Source organism: Coregonus clupeaformis, chromosome 16 (genome assembly GCF_020615455.1).
Source record: "Coregonus clupeaformis isolate EN_2021a chromosome 16, ASM2061545v1, whole genome shotgun sequence".
Taxonomy (NCBI): domain Eukaryota; kingdom Metazoa; phylum Chordata; class Actinopteri; order Salmoniformes; family Salmonidae; genus Coregonus; species Coregonus clupeaformis.
In genome coordinates, this window is record NC_059207.1 from 43203147 (window position 1) to 43229080 (window position 25934).

The window sequence follows — 25934 nt, forward strand, 5'->3', positions numbered from 1 at the left end:
CATAGCAAACAAAGAAACAGCTTTAATTGACACTTTTTCATGGAAATACAGGGACATACATTGAGCATTTCAGTTAATAACAGTACAAAATGTCAATGATAACTTTTTTGTACAAAGAGGTATCAGTTATACAAAAACAGTAAACTAGATATAGATATTATCACAAAATGAGACACACGCTCTTGAATGTATTTCAACCTTTTCAAGTGTCATAAATCTTTCAGTCCATAAATGGGATAACTGTATGGTCATACTGTATGTCATTACTCTCTAAATTCACTCTCTCATTCACACTTAGCTAACTAGCATTTAGTAACTTCAAGAATGTTATGCCATGATTGATAAAATCATGTGTGATGAGCAATAAATAAATGGTATGTCCTGCAAAAATACCCAATAATATAGAAATAGCGGTATGGACATAATAACAATAGAATGGGCAGAATAAAATGGGGCAGTTACAAGAGATGAAGCAGCAATGAGTCTTGAGACATTTTTCAAAGCTTTTCTTTGACATATTGTATTATTTCTCATAGCATAGCCAAGTATAACACTCAGTAAGGCCACCTTCCCTGTGCCTGACACTAATGAACAATATAATGAAATAATATTCATAATCAATATTTATCATAAATACAGTCTAGACATGCAGTATAGTCAACCAGGAAATAATTTCATGTATCTTTCCACATCAGTGTGGCCCATTGTCTTAATAGGTTGTTCATATTTGGAGTAATGACTGCTGGTTTCAGTGATTTCTGGGGTAGGATTCTCTCTTCAAAAGACACAAATAGATGAACCAGTTCCCTCTTCGCTCTCTTGTCTTCCCCCCTTGACTCTTAATACTTCAGGGTTTCAGTCTTTGCATGTGCCCAATTGACAACCTCTGAAAGAAAGGTATGTGGTTGTGGTTCAGACTGAAGCCTTCATCATATTCTACTGTTCCTTCCTTATTTAGATCAGGCCCTTTGGATATACCGTAGCCTACTGTGGTATAGTAGAGTAGCCTACTGGGGGGAAAGGTTTTGTGGGTGTCAGGCAATACTAAGAGGCGTGCTGGGCCCTGCAGGAATGGCAGCAGGCCTTGCTGTAGTACCAGTGGCTGCACAGGTTCACCTTCAGAGCTAGAGAGCAGTTGGTGGTGGGCCGGTCCTGACAGCGCTCATCTGCATGGCAGAGAGACATTTATGATGTGTTCAATCATATGGAAAAAGTAGCCTCACCACAATCAGGAAATACTGTACAGACAAATCTATTAATTAATTAATCAGCCTTTTTGCCTCCATAATCTAAACGCTCAGGACTTTGGGCTGTTATGAAAGAAAGAGGTGCTTGCCCACACTAATAATTCTCTCAGTTGTGAAAAGGAAAAAAGTACTACAAATAATACATTTAAAAACAAGTGCTTTGACGATGCTGTGTTCTCCAGTGTACTTTTGCCTGTGACTAGACATAAGCTACTGTAACTCTCCTAAAGTTGCCAGAAGCTGTGGTGAGGTGCTGCTTGTATAGCCTGATCCCAGATCTGTTTGTGCCGTCTTGCCAACTCCTATGGTCATTGGCGTTGGAAAGACAGCACAAACATATCTGGGACCAGGCTATTGCTTACATACCTGGGGGTTCAGTGGGACAAGGTTGCAGGGCGCAGGTCTGCTTGGCCACAGGCTTGGTCAGGGGGTCACACCCTCTCACGATCTCCCTAGCCTGGTAGCACTTTACATCTCTCATCCTGACACCCACACCACACGTCTTAGTGCACTGAGGAGTGAACACACCACACGTCTTAGTGCAATGAGGAGTGAACACACATTTTACATTTAAATTTTAGTCATTTAGCAGACGCTCTTATCCAGAGCGACTTACGGGAGCAATTAGGGTTAAGTGCCTTGCTCAAGGGCACATCGACAGATTTTTCACCTAGTCGGCTAGGGGATTAGAACCAGCGACCTTTCGGTTACTGGCACAACGCTCTTAACCATTAAGCTACCTGCCGCCCCAAACCACACGTCTTAGTGCAGGAATAAACACAGCAGCACTGCTCACTGTCGCCATATATGTGAGGTGTGTAGATAGAATGTATTGCTCATGTCATGATGTTTTTAGATACCATTTCAACCATGGCATTGTATCTCACCTCAGACCAGGGCGTGGTGTACCACTTGAAACAGGGCCTCTCAAAGCAGGTGTTCTCGTCCTCTGGCCTCTCACTGGCACCACAGTCCTCGTTGTTGTGGGTCTGGAACTTCCCAGAAGTGATGCCGGCGCATTGCACGATCCTCCACTTCACACCACGGCCACATGTCGTGTTACACTGAGAGGAAAATAAGATTGCTCTTAGCTAATGAATCTCTAACCAAAAAAACATCAACAAAACATAAAGAGAACATATATAGAACATCAAGAGAACATCAAGTAAACATTGCCAAAATGTTCATCATAACATCAACAGACCATCAATAAAAAACATAGAACACCAACAGAGCATTAAGAGAACATCAACAGAAGGACCCAGTTTCCTTACCCTCTCCCAGTCCTGAGTGAGCCAGTGTGGGGCACAGTCCTTCTCCCCACAGGGATGGATGGCCAGGGGCTTATTCTCCGGAGAGCACTGGGATTCAGGCACCACACGACCCTCTGGTGTCTTACAGTACACGTGGCGTACCATCTTCCCCTGGCCGCACGACCCCGAGCACTGCAGAGGTCAAAGGTTAACAGGAATGACAAGGCCAGAAAATATTGTATCAGTGATCAAGAGCGACTTACAGTCAGTGCAATCCCTATTCCTATCAGTAATCAATGTACCAAACAAATGGAGTAGTATAGTGAAAGTAGTGTACTCACCGGCCCCCACTCTGACACAGTCCACTGGCGCTCGCAGGGCGGGCCTGTGCAGTTCTTGGTGTTAGGGGGGCTGGTCGGGGGATCACATGACTTGGTTTCGTCTGAACACCTGACCTCCCGGGTCACCTGGGCCCTGTGGCCACACTTGGCTAGACACTGGACAGGAGAGAGGAGAGGCACAGGACAGACTCACTTTCAATATCATCTACAGCTGCCCAAACAGTTGTAAGTAGGATGCAACAATGTACTTACTACAGTTTTCCTACGCAGTAATTCTTGTAATGTAAACCACACACACACACACAACCCCTGTCCCACCGCCAACTCCCACAGTATAGCTCCACCCACCTCAGTCCACTCTGCCACCTCCCATTGGGGGCCACAGGTGGGGCTCTTACAGGCACGGCGCTCCAGGGGCCTCTCCAGCTCTGCCAGGGTGCAGAGGTCACTGTACACAGAGCTGTCCAGCCCGGGGGACAGCATCTTCCAGCAGCGCACCAGACGGAACTGGAAGCCCTCGCCACAGGTACAAGAACACTCACTCCAGTTGCTGGCCTCCCACCTGAGGGTGAAGGAATGCACACAGAGTAGAGTTCAGGTATAATTAGTTATCTTCTGAAGTCAATGAAATCAAATATTATTACTGTAAATGGTATGGTAGCGGCCAACACCAGTTTACAGTTCCTTGCTCAACGTGGAAAAGAGACAAACATTGTTCTCAAGGAACTTTGATTCCCACAACGTCCTTATTCACTGAGTATACAAAACATTAAGAACACCTGCTCTTTCCATGACCTAGACTGACCAGGTGAAAGCTAAGATCCCTTATTGATGTCACTTGTTACATCCACTTCAATGGGGGGAGGGGGGGGGGGGGTACAACTCAATATTAGGAAGGTGTTACTAATGTTCGGTATACTCAGTGTAGTACTTTTTAAGTCTGTTATTTTCTGGTGCATACCTGGGCTGGCACTCCCTCCCAATGCAGAAGTCATGAACAGGCTCAGGTCGAGTCATAGTGTCACAGTGCATGTCATCTACCTCAGCGCCGTCGTAGCGCACACACATGGCAAAGGACTTTGACACTCCTGTAGTGGAAATTATAACAGGCCAGCGAAGGAATAACTTAAAATGTCATAACTTATCCATATACGTGTGTGCGTGTTTGTGTGTCTACCTATAGAGCAGGTGGAGGTGCAGGGTTCCTGAGAAGACAGTTTCCAGCGGTACATGTCTGCAGGGCTCAGCTTGAAGTTCTTCTGCAGGAACCTCTGATTAGTCCTGTCAAACACGACATAACCAGGCCTTCACAGTGAACCCACTGAACCCCAGCTCTCCCTCTCATGCACACACACACATTGCTGATTCACTGCTACGGCTGATTAACCTCACCATCAAAATCATAACAACCAGCGACATTCTGTTTTTCATTCATTCACATAAAAGTGACATATCACTGGCCATTTTTTATTACCAGAGCAGAGATGTTTAGAGGAAAAGGGGGACCAGGAGAGGGAGGGAGGAGGAGAATGAGAATGAGTAGGAGGAAAGGAGGAAGAGGAGGAGGAAGATGAAGAAGAGGAGGAAAAGGAGGAAGAGGTAGAGGAGGAAGAGGTAGAGGTAGAGGAGGTAGAGGAGGAGGAGGAGGAAGTGGAGGACGAAAATGAGGAAGAGGTAGAGGAGGTAGAGGAGGAGGAAGAGGAAGTGGAGGACGAAAATGAGGAAGAGGTAGAGGAGGTAGAGGAGGAAGAGGAGGAAGAGGAACTGGAAGTGGAAGTGGAGGAGGAAAATTAGGAAGAGGTAGAGGAGGAAGAGGAAGAAGAGGAAGTGGAAGTGGAGGAGGAAAATTAGGAAGAGGTAGAGGAGGAAGAGGAAGAAGAGGAGGAGAAGAAGAAAAAAAGGGATACAGTCTTTCACTTAAAAACAAATAATTTAAGGTATTTGCGGCAAAGTGAAAAATATGACTGGGAAGAAACATACTGTCAGACTGTAGTCACCTCTAGGGAGAAATGTGCAGAAATTAGTCACAGTTACACTGAGATATGCCAGTGAAGTATGATTCAAAGTTCCTGTGTATTTTCAAATAATCTGTCCCCCTCCGTCTCCTACTTGCCCTTCTCTCTACAGTGACATCAAGCTTCGGCTCTCCCACAAACGCCTCATGATCTTCACCTGCCGAGACATGCCACACAGGGGCGACAGCGAGCACGACCGCCAGGCCCGCACCAAGGCTAGCGACCTCAAAGAGACTGGTGTGATGATAGACCTGATGCATCTGATGAAGCCAGGTGGGTTCGACGTCTCGCTCTTCTTCTGCGACGTGGTGAGCCCCCCCGAGGACGAGGCTGAGCTGGGCCTGCAGATGGAGCCTTGTAGGAAATTGGAGGACCTCCAGAAGAGGGTCAGAGCCAAGGAGATGAAGAAGAGATCGGTCGCAAGGTTGAATCTGTGTCTGGGGGAAGGGATGAACATGGCGGTGGGTGTGTACATCACGGCCCTACAGACCAAGAAGCCTAACGCCATCAAGCTCTACAGAGACAACAACGAGCCTGTCCGCACTAAGACACGACTCTACCACACACAGACGGGCAGCCTGCTGCTCCCCAGCGACACCAAGAAGGCTCAGGTGTATGCAGGCAAGCAGATAGTGATGGAGAAAGACGAGGTGGATGTGATAAAGAAGTTTTCTGACCCGGGTCTGGAGCTGATTGGGTTCAAGCCCATGGAGCGTCTCAAACTGCACCATCACCTCAGATCTGCTGTCTTCATCTACCCAGAGAAGAAAATGGTCACAGGGAGTGCCTGTGTTTTCACAGCGTTGCTGCGCAGATGTAGTGAGAGGAACGTGTTCAATCTGTGTAAATACACACAGATTCTTAACTCTCCCACGCGCTTCTTAGTGCTGGTGCCCCAAAGAGAGGTGGATGAGGGCCAGGCTCAGATTGCAGCTCCAGGCTTCCATGGCATCTTCCTGCCCTACGCGGATGACATCCGTACCCTGGACACTCCTCAGCTCCCCATGGCCTCCAACGCCCAGGTGGACAAGATGAAGGTGAAAAATCTGTCGATGTGCCCTTGAGCAAGGCACTTAACCCTAATTGCTCATGTAAGTCGCTCTGGATAAGAGCGTCTGCTAAATGACAAAAAATTAAATAAATAAAAATAAGGAGATAGTACACAAGCTACGCTTCAAATACAGGAGTGATGCGTTTGAGAACCCAGTCCTCCAGCAACACTACAGGAACCTGGAAGCCTTGGCTTTAGATCTCATGGCCCCAGAGCACGTAGAGGACCACACCATGCCCAATGTGAATATGATGGACCAGCGTCTTGGTTCCCTGGCTCAGGAGTTCAGAGATCTGGTGTACCCTGCTGACTACAACCCAGAGGGCAAGACTGCACCCAAACGCAAACCAGCTGAGGCGGCAGGCGGCGCAGAGAAGAAGCACAAGGTGGAGATGTCTGAGGACGAGCTGAGGGGTCACGTACAGAAAGGCACCCTGGGTAAGCTGACGGTGCCCGTGCTGAAGGACGCCTGTAAGCAGTTTGGGGTGAAGGTCACAGGGACCAAGAAACAGGAGCTAATAGACGCCCTGACTGCACAGCTCACGAAATTAGGCTTAGATGTCAAAATATGTTGACATCTACGCTGTCGATATTCTGGTCAGAGGCACTAGGAAGCAGGATTATTGGTCTGTCTTTGCTTTAGGCTTACATTTCAAGATGTCTAATCTGAGATATAACACTGTACTTCAAATGGGGAAAATATGCAATGTTTCTCATTTGCGTTGCTAGAAGAAGAATATTACTTTTTGTTTCTTTACATATTTTAAACTTTGAAATAAAAAATGAAGAGGAACAATGTAATTGTCTGTAATTGTCTGAGATTGTGTAGCTCAGTTGGTAGAGCATGGCGTTTCAACGCCAGGGTTGTGGGTTTGTTTCCCATGGGGGGCTAGTATGAAAAAATGTATGCACTCACTAACTGTAAGTCACTCTGGATAAGAGCGTCTGCTAAATGACTAAAATGTAAATGTCTTCCTCTACTCCCCTCCTATCCTTCTCCTCCTCCAATATGTTCTTCTCCCCAGGGCAGGGGAAGACAGGGTGGGTCATGTGATGTGTTTTATGGGGCACTGGCAGGAGAACTGGCGAAGCGGTGTTTGGACGCAGGGAAGCCAACATGAATTACTGTACCTGGTTCTGTTGGTACTGTTGTTGCTCCTCACCCCCATCAGCAGAGTCCTGTTGGGGAACGGCAGGTCTCCACTATCATTTCTCCGCCGGCCCAGACTGAACTCCCCCAGTGAGCTTTTGAGGGGGAACTTCACGCTGCTATAGTCTACCTCCAATGGCCCCACCTCCGACGAGAACAATCCCTCTCCCTCGTCCGGACCAATCTGCTCGCCCAGCAAGACTCTCCAGATGAGATTCTCTGTGTCTGGCACCTCCTCTAAAGGCCTGCTGGCTGCCGGGGCAGGGACTGCTACACCGCCTGTGTGACTGCTGTTGCCGTCTGTTGGGATGGCAGGAAGGGAGAGGAAAGATCGAGAAATTATAGGGAGAAAAAAGTGTGAGAAAGCCTTATACTAAGCCGAACAAGAGGTGTTTCCTGGTCAGGTGGTCAAGAAGAACTCCTGGTGCTTCTTATACTGTATGTAAAGAGGAAAAACTCCTGGTGCTTCATATACTGCATGTAAAGAGGCATTTTATGTGCAGTTTGTGCACTACAACAAAACAGCACACAAAGCCTTTCTGCACATTCCTAATGGCAGTAGAGAGGGCCTCAGTCTCACCCAGTGGTCAAACTCCCTGCAGAACTGTCTCACAGTCCGAGTAGAGGGGCTGTCTGAGACCCTGTTGCAGGCAGGTAGGCAGGCAGGCCTGCACCCATTACCACTCATGTTTGTGATGCAGCCAATTTTATTAAGGAGAAAATGCCAGGGCTCCCTGAATTTTTCATCTACACCAGCTCATCTTTGTATATACACTACTGGTCAAAAGTTTTACAACACCTACTCATTCAAGGGTTTTTCTTTATTTTGACAATTTTCTACATTGTAGAATAATAGTGAAGACATCAAAACTATGAAATAACACATATGGAATCATGTAGTAACCAAAAAAGTGTTAAACAAATCAAAATATATTTTATCTTTGAGATTCTTCAAAGTAGCCACCCTTTGTCTTGATGACAGCTTTGCACACTCTTGGCATTACTACATGATTCCATATGTGTTATTTCATAGTTTTGATGTCTTCACTATTATTCTACAATGTAGAAAATAGTCAAAATAAAGAAAAACCCTTGAATGAGTAGGTCTTCTAAAACTTTTGACCGGTAGTGTATATAGTGTATAATCAAATCAAATTGTATTTGTCACACGCGCCGAATACAACAGGTAGACCTTACTGTGAAATGCTTACTTACAAGCCCTTAACCAACAATGCAGTTCAAGAACTAGAGTTAAGAAAATATTTACTAAATAAACTAAAGTAAAAAAAAATCAAATCAAATCAAAAAGCAACACAAGAAAATTACATAACAATAACGAGGCTATATACAGGGGGTACTGGTCCGAGTCAATGTGCGGGGGTACAGGTTAGTTGAGGTAATTTGTAAAGTGACTATGCATAATTAATAAACAGCTAGTAGCTGGCGGGGTCAATGTAAATAGTCTGGGTGGCCATTTGATTAATTGTTCAGCAGTCTTATGGCTTGAGGGTAGAAGCTGTTACGGAACCTTTTGGTCCTAGACTTGGCGCTCCGGTACCGCTTGCCGTGCGGTAGCAGAGAGAACAGTCTATGACTTGGGTGACTGGAGTCTTTGACAATTATTTGGGCCTTCCTCTGACACCGCCTAGTATATAGGTCCTGGATGTCAGGAAGCTTGGCCCCAGTGATGTACTGGGCCGTACGCACTATCCTCTGTAGCGCCTTACAGTCAGATGCCAAGCAGTTGCCATACCAGGCGTGATGCAACCGGTCAGGATGCACTCGATGGTGCAGCTGTATAACTTTTTGAGGATCTGGGGACCCATGCCAAATCTTTTCAGTCTCCTGAGGAGGAAAAGGTGTTGTCGTGCCCCCTTCACAACTGTCTTGGTGTGTTTGGACCATGATAGTTTGTTGGTGATGTGGACACCAAGGAACTTGAAACTTTCGACCCGCTCCACTTCAGCCCTGTCGATGTTAATGGGGGCCTGTTCGGCCCTCCTTTTCCTATAGTCCACGATCAGCTCCTTTGTCTTTCTCACATTGAGGGAGAGGTTGTTGTCCTGGCACCACACTGCCAGGTCTCTGACCTCCTCCCTATAGGCTGTCTCATCGTTGTCGGTGATCAGGCCTACCACTGTTGTGTCGTCAGCAAACTTAAATGATGGTGTTGGAGTCGTGATTGGCCACGCAGTCGTGGGTGAACAGGGAGTACAGGAGGGGACTAAGCACACACCCCTGAGGGGCCCTATGGTGTTGAACGCTGAGCTGTAGTCAATGAACAGCATTCTCACATAGGTGGGAAAGGGATTGAGATGCGTTATCTGTAGATCTGTTGGGGCGGTATGCGAATTGGAGTGGGTCTAGGGTTTCCGGCATGATGGTGTTGATGTGAGCCATGACCAGCCTTTCAAAGCACTTCATGGCTACCGACGTGAGGGCTAAGGGGCGGTAATCATTTAGGCAGGTTACCTTCACTTTCTTGGGCACAGGGACTATGGTGGTCTGTTTGAAACATGTAGGTATTACAGACAGGGAGAGGTTGAAAATGTCAGTGAAGACACTTGCCAGTTGGTCTGCGCATGCTTTGAGTACACGTCCTGGTAATCTGTCTGGCCCCGCGGCTTTGTGAATGTTGACCTGTTTAAAGGTCTTGCTCACATCGGCTACAGAGACCGTGATCACACAGTCATCCAGAACAGCTCGTGCTCTCATGCATGCTTCAGTGTTGCTTGCCTCGAAGCGAGCATAAAAAGACATTTAGCTCATCTGGTAGGCACGCGTCACTGGGCAGCTTGAGGCTGGGTTTCCCTTTGTAGTCCGTAATATTTTTCAAGCCCTGCCACGTCCAACAAGCATCAGAACCGGTGTAGTAGGATTCAATCTTAGTCTTGTATTGACACTTTGCCTGTTTAATGGTTCGTCTGAAGGCATAGCAGGATTTCTTATAAGCGTCCGGATTAGTGTCCCGCTACTTGAAAGCGGCAGCTTTAGCCTTTAGCTTGGTGCGGATGTTGTCTGTAATCCATGGCTTCTGGTTGGGAAATGTACATACGGTCACTGTGGGGACGACGTCGTCGATGCGCTTATTGATGAAGCCTGTGACTGAGGTGGTATACTCCTCAATGCCATTGGATGAATCCTGGAACATATTCCAGTCTGTGCTAGCAAAACAGACCTGTAGCGTAGCATCCGCGTCATCTGACCACTTCCGTATTGAGCGAGTCACAGGTACTTCCTGCTTAGTTTTTGATTGTAAGCAGGAATCAGGAGGATAGAATTATGGTCAGATTTGCCAAATGCAGGGCAAGGGAGTGCTTTTTATGCGTGTCTGGGCGTGGAGTAAAGGTGGTCTAGAGTTTTTTTTCCTCTGTGGTCCTCTGTAGCTCAGCTGTGGTCCTCTGTAGCTCCTCTGTAGCTCAGCTGGTTGAGCACGGCGCTTGTAACGCCAAGGTATTGGGTTCGATCCCCGGGACCACCCATACACAAAAAAAAAAAATGTATGCACGCATGACTGTAAGTCGCTTTGGATAAAAGCGTCTGCTAAATGGCATATTATTATTATATTATTATGATGATAGAAATTAGGTAAAACTTATGTAAATTTGCCTGCATTAAAGTCCCCGGCCACTAGGAGCGCCGCTTCTGGATGAGCATTTTCTTGTTTGCTTATGGCCTTATACAGCTCGTTGAGTGCGGTCTTAGTGCCAGCATCGGTTTGTGGTGGTAAATAGATAGCTACGAATAATATAGATGAGAACTCTCTTGGTAGATAGTGCGGTCTACAGCTTATCAAATCAAATGTTATTTGTCACATACACGTGTTTAGCAGATGTTATAGCGGGTGTAGCGAAATGCTTGTGCTTCTAGCTCCGACAGTGCAGTAATATCTAACAATTTCACAACATATACCCCCAATACACAAAAAACTAGTAAGGAATGGGATTTAAGAATATATACATATACGGACAAGCAATGACAGAGCGGCATGGACTAAGATACAGTAGAATATTATAGAATAGAATGCAGTATATACATATGAGATGAGTAGTGCAAGATATGTAAACATTATTAAAGTGACTAGTGTTCCATTTCTTAAAGTGGCCAGTGATTTCAATAGGCAGCAGCAACCTCTAATGTGCTAGTGATGGCTATTTAACAGTCTGATGGCCTTGAGATAGAAGCTGTTTTTCATTCTCTCGGTCCCAGCTTTGATGCACCTGTACTGACCTTGCCTTCTGGATGATAGCGGGGTGAACAGGCAGTGGCTCGGGTGGTTGATGTCCTTGATGATCTTTTTGGCTTTCCTGTGATATCGGGTGTTGTATGTGTCTTGGAGGGCGGGTAGTTTGCCCCCGGTAAATGCGTTCGGCAGACCGCACCACCCTCTGGAGAGCTCTGCGGTTGTGGGCGGTGCAGTTGCCATACCAGGCGGTGATACAGCCCGACAGGATGCTCTCAATTGTGCATCTGTAAAAGTTTGTGAGGGTTTTAGGTGCTAAGACGAATTTCTTCAGCCTCCTGAGGTTGAAGAGGCTCTGTTGCGCCTTCTTCACCACACTGTCTGCGTGGGTGGACCATTTCAGTTTGTCGGTGATGTGTACGCCAAGGAACTTGAAGCTTTCCACCTTCTCCACTGCGGTCCCGTCGATGTGGATAGGGGGGTGCACCCTCTGCTGTTTCCTGAAGTCCACGATAATCTCCTTTGTTTTGTTGATGTTGAGTGAGAGGTTATTTTCCTGGCACCACACTCCCAGAGCCCTCACCTCCTCCCTGTAGGCTGTCTTGTCATTGTTGGTAATCAAGCCTACTACTGTTGTCGTCTGCAAACTTGATGATTGAGTTGGAGGCGTGCTTGACCACGCAGTCATGGGTGAACAGGGAGTACAGGAGGGGGCTGAGCATGCACCCTTGTGGGGCCCCATTGTTGAGGATCAGCGAAGTGGAGATGTTGTTTCCTACCTTCACCACCTGGGGGCGGCCCGTCAGGAAGTCCAGGACCCAGTTGCACAGGGCGGGGTTCAGACGCAGGGCCTCAAGCTTAATGATGAGCTTGGAGGGTACTATGGTGTTGAATGCTGAGCTATAGTCAATTAACAGCATTCTTACATAGGTATTCCTCTTGTCCAGATGGGATAGGGCAGTGTGCAGTGTGATGGCGATTGCATCATCTGTGGATCTGTTGGGGCGGTAAGCAAATTGAAGTGGGTCTAGGGTGACAGGTAAGGTAGAGGTGATATGATCCTTGACTAGTCCCTCAAAGCACTTCATGATGACAGAGGTGAGTGCTACAGGGCGATAGTCATTTACAGTGAGGGAAAAAAGTATTTTGTACGTTTGCCCACTGACAAAGAAATGATCAGTCTATAATTTTAATGGTAGGTTTATTTGAACAGTGAGAGACAGAATAACAACAAAAAAATCCAGAAAAACGCATGTCAAAAATGTTATAAATTGATTTGCATTTTAATAAGGGAAATAAGTATTTGACCCCCTCTCAATCAGAAAGATTTCTGGCTCCCAGGTGTCTTTTATACAGGTAACGAGCTGAGATTAGAAGCACACTCTTAAAGGGAGTGCTCCTAATCTCAGTTTGTTACCTGTATAAAAGACACCTGTCAACAGAAGCAATCAATCAATCAGATTCCAAACTCTCCACCATGGCCAAGACCAAAGAGCTCTCCAAGGATGTCAGGGACAAGATTGTAGACCTACACAAGGCTGGAACGGGCTACAAGACCATCACCAAGCAGCTTGGTGAGAAGGTGACAACAGTTGGTGCGATTATTCGCAAATGGAAGAAACACAAAATAACTGTCAATCTCCCTCGGCCTGGGGCTCCATGCAAGATCTCACCTCGTGGAGTTGCAATGATCATAAGAACGGTGAGGAATCAGCCCAGAACTACACGGGAGGATCTTGTCAATGATTTCAAGGCAGCTGGGACCATAGTCACCAAGAAAACAATTGGTAACACACTACGCCTTGAAGGACTGAAATCCTGCAGCGCCCGCAAGGTCCCCCTGCTCAAGAAAGCACATATACAGGCCCGTCTGAAGTTTGCCAATGAACATCTAATGATTCAGAGGAGAACTGGGTGAAAGTGTTGTGGTCAGATGAGACCAAAATCGACCTCTTTGGTATCAACTCAACTCGCCGTGTTTAGAGGAGGAGGAATGCTGCCTATGACCCCAAGAACACCATCCCCACTGTCAAACATGGAGGTGCAAACATTATGCTTTGGGGTGTTTTTCTGCTAATGGGACAGGACAACTTCACCGCATCAAAGGGACGATGGACGGGGCCATGTACCGTCAAATCTTGGGTGAGAACTTCCTTCCCTCAGCCAGGGCATTGAAAATGGGTCGTGGATGGGTATTCCAGCATGACAATGACCCAAAACACACAGCCAAGGCAACAAAGGAGTGGCTCAAGAAGGAGCACATTAAGGTCCTGGAGTGGCCTAGCCAGTCTCCAGACCTTAATCCCATAGAAAATCTGTGGAGGGAGCTGAAGGTTCGAGTTGCCAAACGTCAGCCTCGAAACCTTAATGACTTGGAGAAGATCTGCAAAGAGGAGTGGGACAAAATTCCTCCTGAGATGTGTGTAAACCTGGTGGCCAACTACAAGAAATGTCTAACCTCTGTGATTGCCAACAAGGGTTTTGCCACCAAGTACTAAGTCATGTTTTGCAGAGGGGTCAAATACTTATTTCCCTCATTAAAATGCAAATCAATTTATAACATTTCTGACATGCATTTTTCTGGATTTTTGTTGTTGTTATTCTGTCTCTCACTGTTCAAATAAACCTACCATTAAAATGATAGACTGATCATGTCTTTGTCAGTGGGCAAACATACAAAATCAGCAGTTACCTTTGCTTTCTTGGGTACAGGAACAATGGTGGCCATCTTGAAGCATGTGGGAACAGCATACTGGGAAAGGGAGAGATTGAATATGTCCATAAACACACCAGCCAGCTGGTCTACGTATGCTCTGAGGACGCGGCTAGGGATGCCGTCTGGGCCGGCAGCCTTGCGGGGGTTAACATGCTTAAACGTCTTAATCACGTCGGCCATTGAGAAGGAGAGGCCACAGTCCTTGGTAGTGGGCCTCGTCAGTGGCACTGTGTTATCCTCAAAGCGGGCGAAGAAGGTGTTTAGCTTGTTTGGAAGCGAGACATCGGTGTCGGCGACGTGGCTGGTTTTCTTTTTGTAGTCTGTGATTGTCTGTAGACCCTGCCACATACGTCTCGTGTCTGAGCCGTTGAATTGCGACTCCACTTTGTCTCTATACTGATGTTTTGCCAGTTCAAATGCCTTGCGGAGTGAGTAGCTACACTGTTTGTATTCTGCCATATTCCCAGTCACCTTGCCATGGTTGAATGCGGTTGTTCGCGCTTTTAGATTTGCGCGAATGCTGCCGTCTATCCACGGTTTCTGGTTAGGGTTGGTTTTAATAGTGACAGTGGGCACGACATCACCTATACACTTCCTGATAAACTCAGTCACTGTTTCAGTGTATTCGTCTAAATTATTTTCGGAAGCTACCCGGAACATATCCCAGTCCGCGTGATCAAAACAATCTTGAAGCGTGGATTCCGATTGGTCAGACCAGCGTTGAATAGTCCTTAGCACAGGTACTTCCTGTTTGAGTTTCTGCCTATAGGAAGGGAGAAGCAAAATGGAGTTGTGGCCTTATAACCATCCCGGAAGTTTGAATAGCAATGGTCAAGGATTTTAGCAGCGCGAGTACAACAGTCGATATGTTGATAGAACTTCGGCAGCCTAGTCCTCAAATTTGCTTTGTTAAAATCCCCGGCTACAATAAATGCAGCCTCAGGATATGTGATTTCCTGTTTGCATAAAGTCCAGTGAAGTTCTTTGAGGGCCGTCGTGGTATCGGCTTGAGGGGGGATATACACGGCCGTGACTATAACCGAAGAAAATTCTCTTGGGAGATAATACGGTCGGCTTGTGAGATATTCTAGGTCGGGTGAACAGAAGGACTCGAGTTCCTGTATGTTACTACAATTACACCATGAGTCGTTAATCATGAAACACACACACCTATGTCCTTCTGCTTCCCGGAGAGATATTTATTACTGTCTGCGCGATGAACTGAGAACCCATCTGGCTGGACCGATTTCGACAGAATATCCCAAGAGAGCCATGTTTCCGTGAAACAGAGTATGTTACAGGCCTTGATGTCTCTCTGGAAAGAAATCCTTGCACGTCGTCGACTTTGTTAACCAAAGATTGAACATTAGCGAGTAGGATACTTGGAAGCAGTGGGTGGTATGCACGCTTCCTAAGTTGAACCAGCAGGCCGCTCCGAGTGCCTCTCCTCCGCCGGCGATATTTTGGGTCAGCCGCTGGAATCAATTCAGTTGCCCTGGGGAGAGCAAACAAAGGATCTGCTGCGGGAAAGTCGTATTCCTGGTCGTAATGCTGGTGAGTTACCGTCGCTCTGATATCCAATAGTTTTTGCCGGTTGTATGTAATGATGCAAAACACTTTCTGAGTTAATAATGTAAAAAATTATACATAAAAAAACAAAATACTGCAAAGTTTCCTAAGAGCTAGTCGCGAGGCCGCCATCTTCGTCTGCGCCTTACTATGAGGTAAGGCGAGCAATACCTCAAGACTTCTTTAATATTAGACATTGGGCACCAGCAGTTATTGACAAATAGACACACACCCCCGCCCTCATCTTACCAGACGTAGCTGCTCTGTCCTGCTGATACACGGAGAAGCCAGCCAGCTCTATATTATCCGTGTCGTCGTTCAGCCACGTCTCGGTGAAACATAAGATATTACAGTTTTTAATGTCCCGTTGGTAGGATAGTCTTAATCGTAGATCATCCAGTTTGTTTTCCATTGATTGCGCATTGGCCAATAATACGGAGGAAAGTAGTGGTTTACCTACTCGTCTGCGAATTCTTACAAGGTACCCTGCCCTCCTTCCCCTTTTCCTCCTTCTTATCTTCACGCTTATGACGGGGATTTGGGCCGTATATCCTTCGCGTCGGCCTCATTAAAGGAAAAATCTTTGTCCAGTTCGAGGTGAGTAATCGCTGTTCTGATGTCCAGAAGCTCTTTTCGGTCATAAGAGATGGTAGCAGCAATAATATGTACAAAATGAGTTACAAACAATGTGAAAAAACTAACAAAATAACACAGTTGGTTAGGAGCCCTTAAAACGGCAGCCATCCCATCCGGCGCCATTATGTAATGGTGTGTATAAACAGTATGGACAGTATATGAATAGAAAAGGTGTGTACAGCAGTAGTTATATACAGTTGAAGTCGGAAGTTTACATACACCTTAGCCAAATACAATTAATCTCAGTTTTTCACAATTCCTGACATTTAATCCCAGTAAAAATTCCCTGTTTTAGGTCAGTTAGGATCACCACTTTATTTTAAGAATGTGAAATGTCAGAATAATAGCTTTTTAGTTATTTAATCACATTCCCAGTGGGTCAGAAGTTCACATACACTCAATTAGTATTTGGTAGCATTGCCTTTAAATTGTTTAACTTGGGTCAAACGTTTTGGGTAGCCTTCCACAAGCTTCCCACAATAAATTGGGTGAATTTTGGCCCACTCCTCCTGACAGAGAGGTGTAACTGAGTCAGGTTTGTAGGCCTCCTCGCTCGCACACGCTTTTTCAGTTCTGTCCACAAATGTTCTATAGGATTGAGGTCAGGCCTTTGTGATGGCCACTCCAATACCTTGACTTTGTTGTCCTTAAGCCATTTTGGCACATGATGCCATCTATTTTGTGAAGTCCACCAGTCCCTCCTGCAGCAAAGCACCCCCACAGCATGATGCTGCCACCCCCGTGCTTCACGGTTGGGATGGTGTTCATCGGCTTGCAAGCAATCCCCTTTTTCCTCCAAACATAACGATGGTCATTATGGCCAAACAGTTATATTTTTGTTTCATCAGACCAGAGGACATTTTTTCCAGAAAGTATGATCTTTGTTCCCATGTGCAGTTGCAAACCGTAGTCTGGCTTTTTTAAGGCGGTTTTGGAGTAGTGGCTTCTTCCTTGCTGAGGGCCTTTCAGGTTATGTCGATATAGGACTCGATTTACTGTGGATATAGATACTTTTGTACCTGCTTCCTCCAGCATCTTCACAAGGTCCTTTGCTGTTGTTATGGGATTGATTTGCACTTTTCACACCAAAGTATGTTCATCTCTAGGTGACAGAACGCGTCTCCTTCCTGAGCGGTATGACGGCTGCGTGGTCCCATGGTGTTTATACTTGCGTACTATTGTTTGTACAGATGAACGTGGTACCTTCAGCCGTTTGGAAATTGCTCCCAAGGATGAACCAGACTTGTGGAGGTCTACAATATATTTTCTGAGGTCTTGGCTGATTTCTTTTGATTTTCCCATAATGTCAAGCAAAGAGGCACTGCGTTTCAAGGTAGGCCTTGAAATACATCCACAGGTACACCTCCAATTGACTCAAATGATGTCAATTAGCCTATCAGAAGCTTCTAAAGCCATGACATAATTTTCTGGAATTTTCCAAGCTGTTTAAAGGCACAGTCAACTTAGTGTATGTAAACTTCTGATCCACTGGAATTGTGATACAGTGAATTATAAGTGAAATAATCTGTCTGTAAACAATTGTTGGAAAAATTACTTGTGTCATGCACAAAGTAGATGTCCTAACCGACTTGCCAAAACTATAGTTGGTTAACTAGACATTTGTGGAGTGGTTGAAAAACACGTTTTAATGACTCCAACCTAAGTGTATGTAAACTTCCGACTTCAACTGTAGGATGAGCCTTGACTAGAATACAGTATATACATATGAAGTAAGTAAACCAGTATGTTTAGTCCCAGGGCCCTGAGCTTAGTGATGAGCTTGGAGGGCACTATGGTGTTGAAGGCTGAGCTGTAGTCGATGAACAGCATTCTTCCATAGGTATTTATCTTGTCCAGGTGGGATATGGCAGTGTGTAGTGCAATGGCAATTGTGTAGTCCGTGGATGAGTTGGGGCGATATGCGAATTGTAGTGGGTCTAGGGTGTGGGGTAACATGCTTAAATAACTTATTCACATCAGCCACAGAGAACGATAGCACACAGTCCTGAGGGGGGTCTCTCACTCACACTCACACTCTCTCACTCACTCTCACAAAGTTATTGTATTGATGCATTGGTTTCTAGTATATTGGTGTTACCTGTGTATTGTGGTGGGGTTGGGCTGTCCTGGTCACAGTCGATGGCTGCTGTCTCCTCATACACCTCGTTGGTCTCCTGGCCCTTCTGGCCCTCGGCCCCTGCCATCTCGGCCCCCTTCTTCAACACCCGGTTCTGCTGAGTCTCAGGGGCCGCCTTGTCATACGTGCTCCCGTTGGGGGCCCCCATACTGCCCATCTCCACGGAAACCCCAGGGGCGGTGCTGTCGGGGCCGGTGTAGACAGGGGGTTGAGGGACTGGGGACAGGGACTCCCGCAGGATGGTGTACTCGTATGTGATGTAAGGGATAAGACCATTCTGGTTCCACACCTATGAGGAGACAAAATGGTGGGGGGGGGGGGGGATACAGATAGCACCCATTCCCTCCTGCTCCCTCCTATCAAACTCAGTCAATTGCACATAAAAAATAAGAAATTATCTTACGTTGATGACTTTTTGCAAATCCAATCAGTTTTCCACGTTGATTAAACCTCATCACATATAATTTTTTGGTTGAAATGACATGGGATGTTGTACCCTGCACCTGCAAGTTACTGGATACGTGTACACTACTTCTAAATTAGAGATTACGCAGAGGCCCTGGCTGCTCGGCGAGAGGAGTGGAACAGAGCAGACCACAGGAGGATACAGTACCAGAACATTGATGGCCTGGTTGATGGGCCCTTTGGCTACAATGTACTCGATCCCCGTCTCATACACATCCATGGGCCGCCGGTACTTGAAGACGGTACCCGCCGCATGGAAGTTCTGGGGGCTGTCCACCTTGTAGTTTCCATTGAAGAAGAAGTTCCCTGCCTGATCGGTCACAGCTGTGTGGGAGATATGAGACTATGTTCTATCCTGGAGGGGATGGAGGACCATTGGAGGAGGACCAGTTGGTTGACTCTATGGAAAGGTCATATCTCTGATATTCACTGTAAACTGGAATTTCTACTCCCCATACATGACCATAAATTAATACTATACAGTCAATTCAAGAGATCAAGAAGGAAATCAAAGTATATAGACGATCAGATTCATTTCAGTTGATTAATGTACTTCCTTTACTAACTTCCCACTGTCCCACTATCAAGATTAATAGTTATCCCATTGCAGGGGAGAAAATATCCTTTGTATTTGCTGAAAATCTTGAATAAAATGTTTTGCACCTTCCTCTTGTCATAACATTATATGGATCCTAATGACATCACACTGTACCAACAGGAGACATTAGAAATGTTTGTATACATGGCATAGGGAGCAGGAAGTACCCACCCAAAACATCAGCTGACTTCTTCCTCTCAATGATCTGGATGTCCCAGGAGCCCTCAGGGATTGTTGTGATAAAGGAGTAACCTTGGAGACAGGAAACAGGAAACATTATGATGACTCCATTTTACCTGCAACTAAATAGCCTGAACATCAGAGGAGTTGGCTAAAGAATCACATCGACCTTGTTGTCAGTCTCAGCTCTAAACTGTCTAGAGTTATCTTTCAGAGACATATTTGGGGGGCTTGTCCCAGATAGGTGTGTTCAAGGTTTGGAATAGATGCGAGAGCCATAACTCCTCCATCAGTACCCTCTATCCTTGCCCACCCATCCATCCACCCACACACCCAAGCTATCAGAGTCTGTGGCTGAGGTTGAACACACTCCTACCCAAACTGGTGGCCCCGCGGCGGAGGTTTCCATTGACCCTGCTGCAGCTGCTGCCATCCCCCTGACACACTCCACACTTATCCAGCGTATTGAGTGAGAAGAGCACTCCATCACACCCGATTGGCTGCAGAAATGATGTTAACACAAACAGGATGATTATCATCTTGAATCATTTCAGCACATGCAAAGCCAGTTGAAGAAGTATTGATACACTTTTATCATGTGACCAGGAAAATAAGCCTTTCGGCCATTCTCACAGAATATGCAAAGCCATTTCCTCGGCAGATGAAGAAACAAACGTTCCCTGACCTCACATCTGCCGTCCACACAGACCCCTCTGTAGTTGCTGTACTTGCAGGATGTTCCGTCCCGAGCAGGAACCATCAGCTGTCTCTGGCCGTCGGCCGTGGTGCAGTGCAGGTCACATGGGTTACTGGAGATATGGACATAGTCATCTGTGGATGGATGGATGGACACAAAGGTCAGCGGTCACAGTGTAATAACAAGCCTCGAGGACAGGCCACACAGGAGGGAATGACACAGAGCTGAGTCGGTTTAATATGATTGTTTTACCTGGATACAGGGGTTTCCAGTGGTAGTTCCTGCCATTGTAGACCTGTGAGTTGAACGACCAGCACTGCTCTTCCCTGAAGCTTCTCCCAGAGGAAGGGCAGTCCTGCACAAGACAGAAAATATACACACACTCTTCTGTCTGTTCCATGCATTTTGTATTTTATAATTGTTTTACAATATGTTATAAAAGGGTGTGACAACTCTGGAACAAAAGCCTGTGCACCCTGTAGCTCTTCAGGACCAAGGTTTATGGCCACTGCAATAAACCTTAAAGGGGCAATCCGCCGTTGAAACAATAACAAAGTGTAAAAAGCTGAGGGATGGGGCTGGAAAAATGTAACCACACAAATTCATAGACTATATTCATAGATGACAGTATTCATCATTTTGAGGCTATAGGCTGACAGTGTTTGTTTACATTTACTTTGTTTACAAACATTGGAGTAAAACAATCTTATATTTTGGGTTCTGATGGGTACGACAGTTGAACTAAGCTCATGAGGCATTTATAAGTTATATTCCTCAAAAATCAATGGGTACATATCATTACTTTATAAGTCCAGATATGTAATACCTGCAGATTACCCCTTTAAGCAATTTGTATCTCAATTGATTATAAAAAGAGCTGTGCTGTCGACATTGGCTTCTGCATCATATGGTTTGGGTTGTGGGGTGTTGTGTCAACATGCATTTTGCTAACGGCAGGAAAAGTGGTGGCAGTAATAGATGCATGCTAACCTTGTTATTACAGAGGAGGTATTTTTTCGAAGTGCCAGTGCAGGTCATGTTGTCTCTACCAGCGGCTGCTTTCTTTCTTTGGATAGAAAATACATTAATTTAATACATCTGCTAAATTAATAACTTTATGGAGTAGAAAATAATAGAATGGAAAATAAGAGGTTAGAATATAATTGAATATAACAGAATAACAATATAACAGAACAGTATAGAATATAATATTTCTGTCAGCGGACTGACCTCTGTTTGAGACAGTGCCTCTCCTGGGACATGACCCCCCCTCCACAGGTGCGGGTGCAGGCAGTCCACTTGGCCCACTCCCCCCACCAGTATGTGGTGGACTCCAGGTCATCCTCCAGACTGTTGGAGGCTGCCTCTTCCTCCTAGACACAACACAGCACCCTTAGAGAACAGCAGCAGAACAGGGCCCTATACACACTGTGACTAATTATAAGCATGTCTAGCCACTCTGCCAATCTGGGTGAAGTGGAGACAAATGATATATTCTGTTCTCCCTTGTAAAAGGTGTGAGAGAAAACAGCTGTGGGTTTTTATAAGAGAACTCATGTAAGAAGGAACAGTCAGGAGACAAGAGGGACAGAAAGAGGGAGAAAGAGTGAGTGAGTAAGTGAGGGAGTGAGTGAGTGAGTGAACATTTACATTACATTTACATTACATTTACATTTTAGTCATTTAGCAGACGCTCTTATCCAGAGCGACTTACAGTTAGTGAGTGCATACATTATTTTTTATTTATTTTATATATATATATATATATATATATATATATTTTTTTTAATCATACTGGCCCCCCGTGGGAATCGAACCCACAACCCTGGCGTTGCAAACGCCATGCTCTACCAACTGAGCTACATCCCTGCTGGCCATTCCCTCCCCTACCCTGGACAACGCTGGGCCAATTGTGCGCCGCCCCATGGGTCTCCCGGTCACGGCCAGCTACGACAGAGCCTGGATTTTAACCAGGATCTCTAGTGGGACAGCTAGCACTGCGATGCAGTGCCTTAGACCACTGCGCCACTCGGGAGATACAACTGGCAAATAGAGCAAAAGAGAGAGAAAGACAGACAAACAGACAAACAAACAGTGTGACTGATGTACTGATATTAGGTCAGTGATAGAGGTGTGTGTGTGTGTGTGTGTGTGTGTGTGTGTGTGTGTGTGTGCGTATAAGCGAGAGGCCGGAGATGGGCCATCATATGCATAGACGAAGAGAGAGAGCGGTGGAGAGCGACCTGTCCCATGGTTGAGAGGTTCCCTACAGACAAAGCCAGGATGAGGAACCCCAGTAGCACCAGGCTGGTCTCCCCACATTGTTCCCATGACCAGATCCGCATCCTGACAAGAGAAAATATACAGAGAGACCTCAATGGGACAGAAGAGTAGGAGCTGAAGACTCACACTCATAAACGTTAACTACAGATGTAAGATCTTAATTTGATCACCCTGTTGCAGGAGAACTTTCCTGCAATGCAGGAAATTTAAAACATATTTGAGGTTTAAAAAGGCTTCTAAAGTTAGTAATTTCCACTTACGAAAAATGCATCAAAATGTCCATTAATTATAATACACATAATAATTCTAATTTCCTTATTTTCCTGCTGTAGGAGACTGCCTCAAATTAAAGATCCTACATCTGTAGGTACAGACCAACAGAGTGGGAAAACACTTTGATTTCGAAAGAGATCCTCAATGAAGACTTGGTATATCTGATACAGTCGACTCATAACAAGGGCACAATGCACTATAGGATAAGTGCAAACTCGGTTCACAGAAGTTCACCAGTCCCAATTTAAACACAACATTTTTACTTACTCTAGATATCCGTATGCTGAGGTACAAAACATGCTTTTATAACAGTCCTTAGCTATTGCATACATCAGGGGTCGAATGTCCATGCAAACGTGTAAAATAGACCAAATTAGAGCACTTACAGGTGTTTCAGAGGAAACATATTCATGCCAGACCCGTGTGGCCTTCAACATAAATGTCTTGAGACATTTTAGTGCACTGGCAATCACTGTATACTTGGATAAAACCTTGACGCAGTCAGGTGGTGACACAGACAGGCTGTTGAGTGAGCGCAGGTGTTGGAGACAGGATTTGGACCATGAAAGCAGCATGTAAAAGTTAAACAAGTCTCAGTGCTGGATTGACTAAGGTAAGTTTCCTAACTCAAGGCCTAGGCTTCCACACAGGTAGGCCTTTGTTTCCTCCACTTCAGTGTGAATGCACCGGCTGGCCCGGGTGCTTACTGTAAGGTAACACAAACAAACACACACATTCATGCAAGTACACACACCAGTGACACACACACATCCAGACACGCACCGATTCTAGGAAAGGCCCCCTTGCACATCCCCCCTGTCCCGCCTCTCCTCCTCATCAGCCCCACAACTCCAGTTAGGTAGGCTTCTTAAAATAAGCAAACAGATCGTCTAGCCCTGTTTGCAGTGTGGCTTTTTATGGCACTATATATTTGTGAGAGGTGTCTTAAACTACCCGCTGGAACACCTGGAGTTCATTATCCTCCCAGACACAGCTGGAGTCTCTCTCTCTCTCTCTCTCTCTCTCTCTCTCTCTCTCTCTCTCTCTCTCTCTCTCTCTCTCTCTCTCTCTCTCTCTCTCTCTCTCTCTCTCTCTCTCTCTCTCTCTCTCTCTCTCTCTCTCTCTCTCTCTCTCTCTCTCTCTCTCTCTCTCTCTCTCTCTCTCTCTCTCTCTCTCTCTCTCTCTCCCCCCCAGGGCCACAGAGAAGAGTAAACACAGCCCTGTGCGTCTCCCCATAGCCACACCCCCCCGCGTCCCCCTCTCCCCCTCCCCTCTGTCCTCCTGGGGCCCCCCGCTCACAGGAGGAGGGGTGTTTTTCCTTTGTTGGCAGCAGACAGACAGCAGGCTGTCCCTGGGGAGGCTGTGGGGAGCTGGTGCTGCTCCGACTGGGGCTTTCTGGTCTGGATGGAAGGCCCAGGCAGACTCATCCTTTCTGGAGGAGCTGTTTAACCAGACTGGTGCTCCTTCCTCCTCCTTTCCTCCTACCTCCTTTCTTAGCAGCCTTCTCACGTTCATATGTGAAGTGGAAAATGTATGTTGCTCCCACTCAATTGTCCTCTGCTCTCCACAAGTCCTCGACCTCGCTCTGCTTACACCAAGTGCAGAGAGAGGAGCGCAGGCAGACAGACACACAGAGGCTGAGAGAAATTAATTAGAGGTCACTCACGTTTTGGAGTGGAGAGAGAGTGCATGTGGTCTGTCTTTGTTGAACTTCCAGTAGTTTGTTCCACGCCTCATTCTGCGTGCATTGCTTTTCCTCAGTGACCATAACAATAATTGATGTGTCCTTTGTCAGTAATGGTCTAGCTACCAAATCCTTCTCCTTCACACTGAGGCACTTTCAAACAGCTGAGCCTACCATTCTCAGAGCAGCTGGTGGGGATTTCTCCTTTACTAGGGTAACTTTGTGTCACTAGCTAGCTTAAGTCGCTCTGGATAAGAGCGTCCGCTAAATGACTCAAATGTTAAATGTAAGAAAGAAGCTGTCCATAATTCTGCAATCTCTACAATCCCCACTCTTAACTACAAGCAATTCCCTTAATTTCGCTATTGTTTAAGAAATAATAATTACAGAATGTACACTGACTATCTTGGACTGGTGCTTTTTACTGTATTGATTCCACAATCATTGAGTAATAATTTGTGTACATTTCTACTCAATATCCTAATTCTGCTGCAGTTGCCTCACTGAGAACAAGATTTGATCATCTTCACACATTTAACTGCATACCTATGACATAGAAATGGCTGAAATACCTGACATCATCAAAACTAATGCATTTAGTATGCTATAACACATTATATAGTTTATTGTTCAAATCACTTTTCATTGTGGTTTCAGAACTTGAAACTGAGCCTCCCCCTAATCAGTTTCTCCCACAGCAGCAGAGAACTCTCCATCAGCATACACACACACAACCACACACACATTCACAACCACAAACACATTCACAACCACACACACACACAGAGATTTGTTTTGGTCAGGAACAGGAGACGAGTCTCATTGGCTCGACTACCACGTCACAAAACATGCTTCACGGCAGACACCCACACAGAATCACTTATGAACACACACACACACACACACATTATACACACACACTTTTACACACTTATACACACAGACAGGCTGGAGGAGTGTAAATATTTACCCACTCACCTAACTGCAGTCCAGGGGCCGCCGAGCTGTGTGATGCCGGGTCAGAGTGGGTGGTGTAGTGATGGTGCTGCTGTGGAGATGTGTGTGCAGAGGGAGAGAGAGGGAGAGAGAGAGAGAGGTAAGGTGTGCGCCTTGCATCCCTCTTCCCCTCCCTCCCTCTCCTCCCCTCCACCCCCCTTCTCCTTCCAGCAGCAGGAAGGGAGTGGCAGTAGGGAGGGAGGAACGCCTAGATAAACAGGAGTCTCCCGCCTGGTGCCAAGCACTGGGGTCTGCCTCTCATGCCTCTGCTGCTGCTGTATGTGATGGGGACTCTGTCCTATTGACAGGCCAGCGCAAGCCTGGCAACTCTCTCTCTGCTCTCGCCCTCTACTCCACTTCGCTCCACTCCACTTGCAGACAGGCAGAGGAGGATGTTGCTGTTTCCAACAGTGGGACACACCCCTACCCCCTCCCCTAAACCCCCAACTTCCCCTCCCAT

General features: G+C 46.1%; 2 protein-coding genes across 4 annotated transcripts; one reads left to right on the top strand and one right to left on the bottom strand.

Annotated features, from left to right (window-relative positions):
• On the bottom strand, positions 1-25598 carry LOC121584677 (ADAMTS-like protein 2). 3 transcript variants are annotated; one of them, XM_041900715.2, is made up of 19 exons: positions 25457-25598; positions 22482-22584; positions 21469-21611; positions 21229-21304; positions 20491-20593; positions 20227-20372; positions 19918-20041; positions 19533-19613; positions 18912-19087; positions 18260-18587; positions 7039-7357; positions 4019-4122; positions 3803-3929; positions 3190-3403; positions 2842-2997; positions 2522-2692; positions 2135-2311; positions 1614-1758; positions 1-886 (listed from the first exon to the last, which is right to left on the bottom strand). In XM_041900715.2, exons 2-19 carry the CDS (start codon positions 22581-22583, stop codon positions 840-842), a joined length of 2739 nt encoding a protein of 912 aa, XP_041756649.1. In that variant the 5' UTR covers position 22584; positions 25457-25598; the 3' UTR covers positions 1-839. The 3 variants fall into 3 exon arrangements, with proteins under 3 accessions (XP_041756649.1, XP_041756648.1, XP_041756650.1); XM_041900714.2 differs by having other exon boundaries at positions 1-1166; positions 25457-25597; XM_041900716.2 differs by lacking the exons at positions 3803-3929; positions 4019-4122 and having other exon boundaries at positions 1-1166.
• Positions 4901-6589, top strand: LOC121584679 (X-ray repair cross-complementing protein 5-like; the record flags this gene model as incomplete). Its single annotated transcript, XM_041900717.2, has 2 exons — positions 4901-5893; positions 6009-6589. Coding segments are annotated over 2 exons (1467 nt in total), but the record flags the coding sequence as incomplete, so codon positions are not given.
• Positions 25599-25934: the final 336 nt, after the last annotated feature.

Excerpts from the sequence above, each read along its gene's own strand:
- LOC121584677 (XM_041900714.2), bottom strand. The coding sequence starts at position 22,583 with ATGCGGATCTGGTCATGGGAACAATGTGGGGAGACCAGCCTGGTGCTA. Across the intron at positions 20,042-20,226 it reads GTGTGGACGGCAGATGTGAG|CCAATCGGGTGTGATGGAGT; the intron begins GTCAGGGAACGT and ends TCATTTCTGCAG. Across the intron at positions 18,588-18,911 it reads ACCAGGCCATCAATGTTCTG|GTGTGGAACCAGAATGGTCT; the intron begins GTACTGTATCCT and ends GTCTCCTCATAG.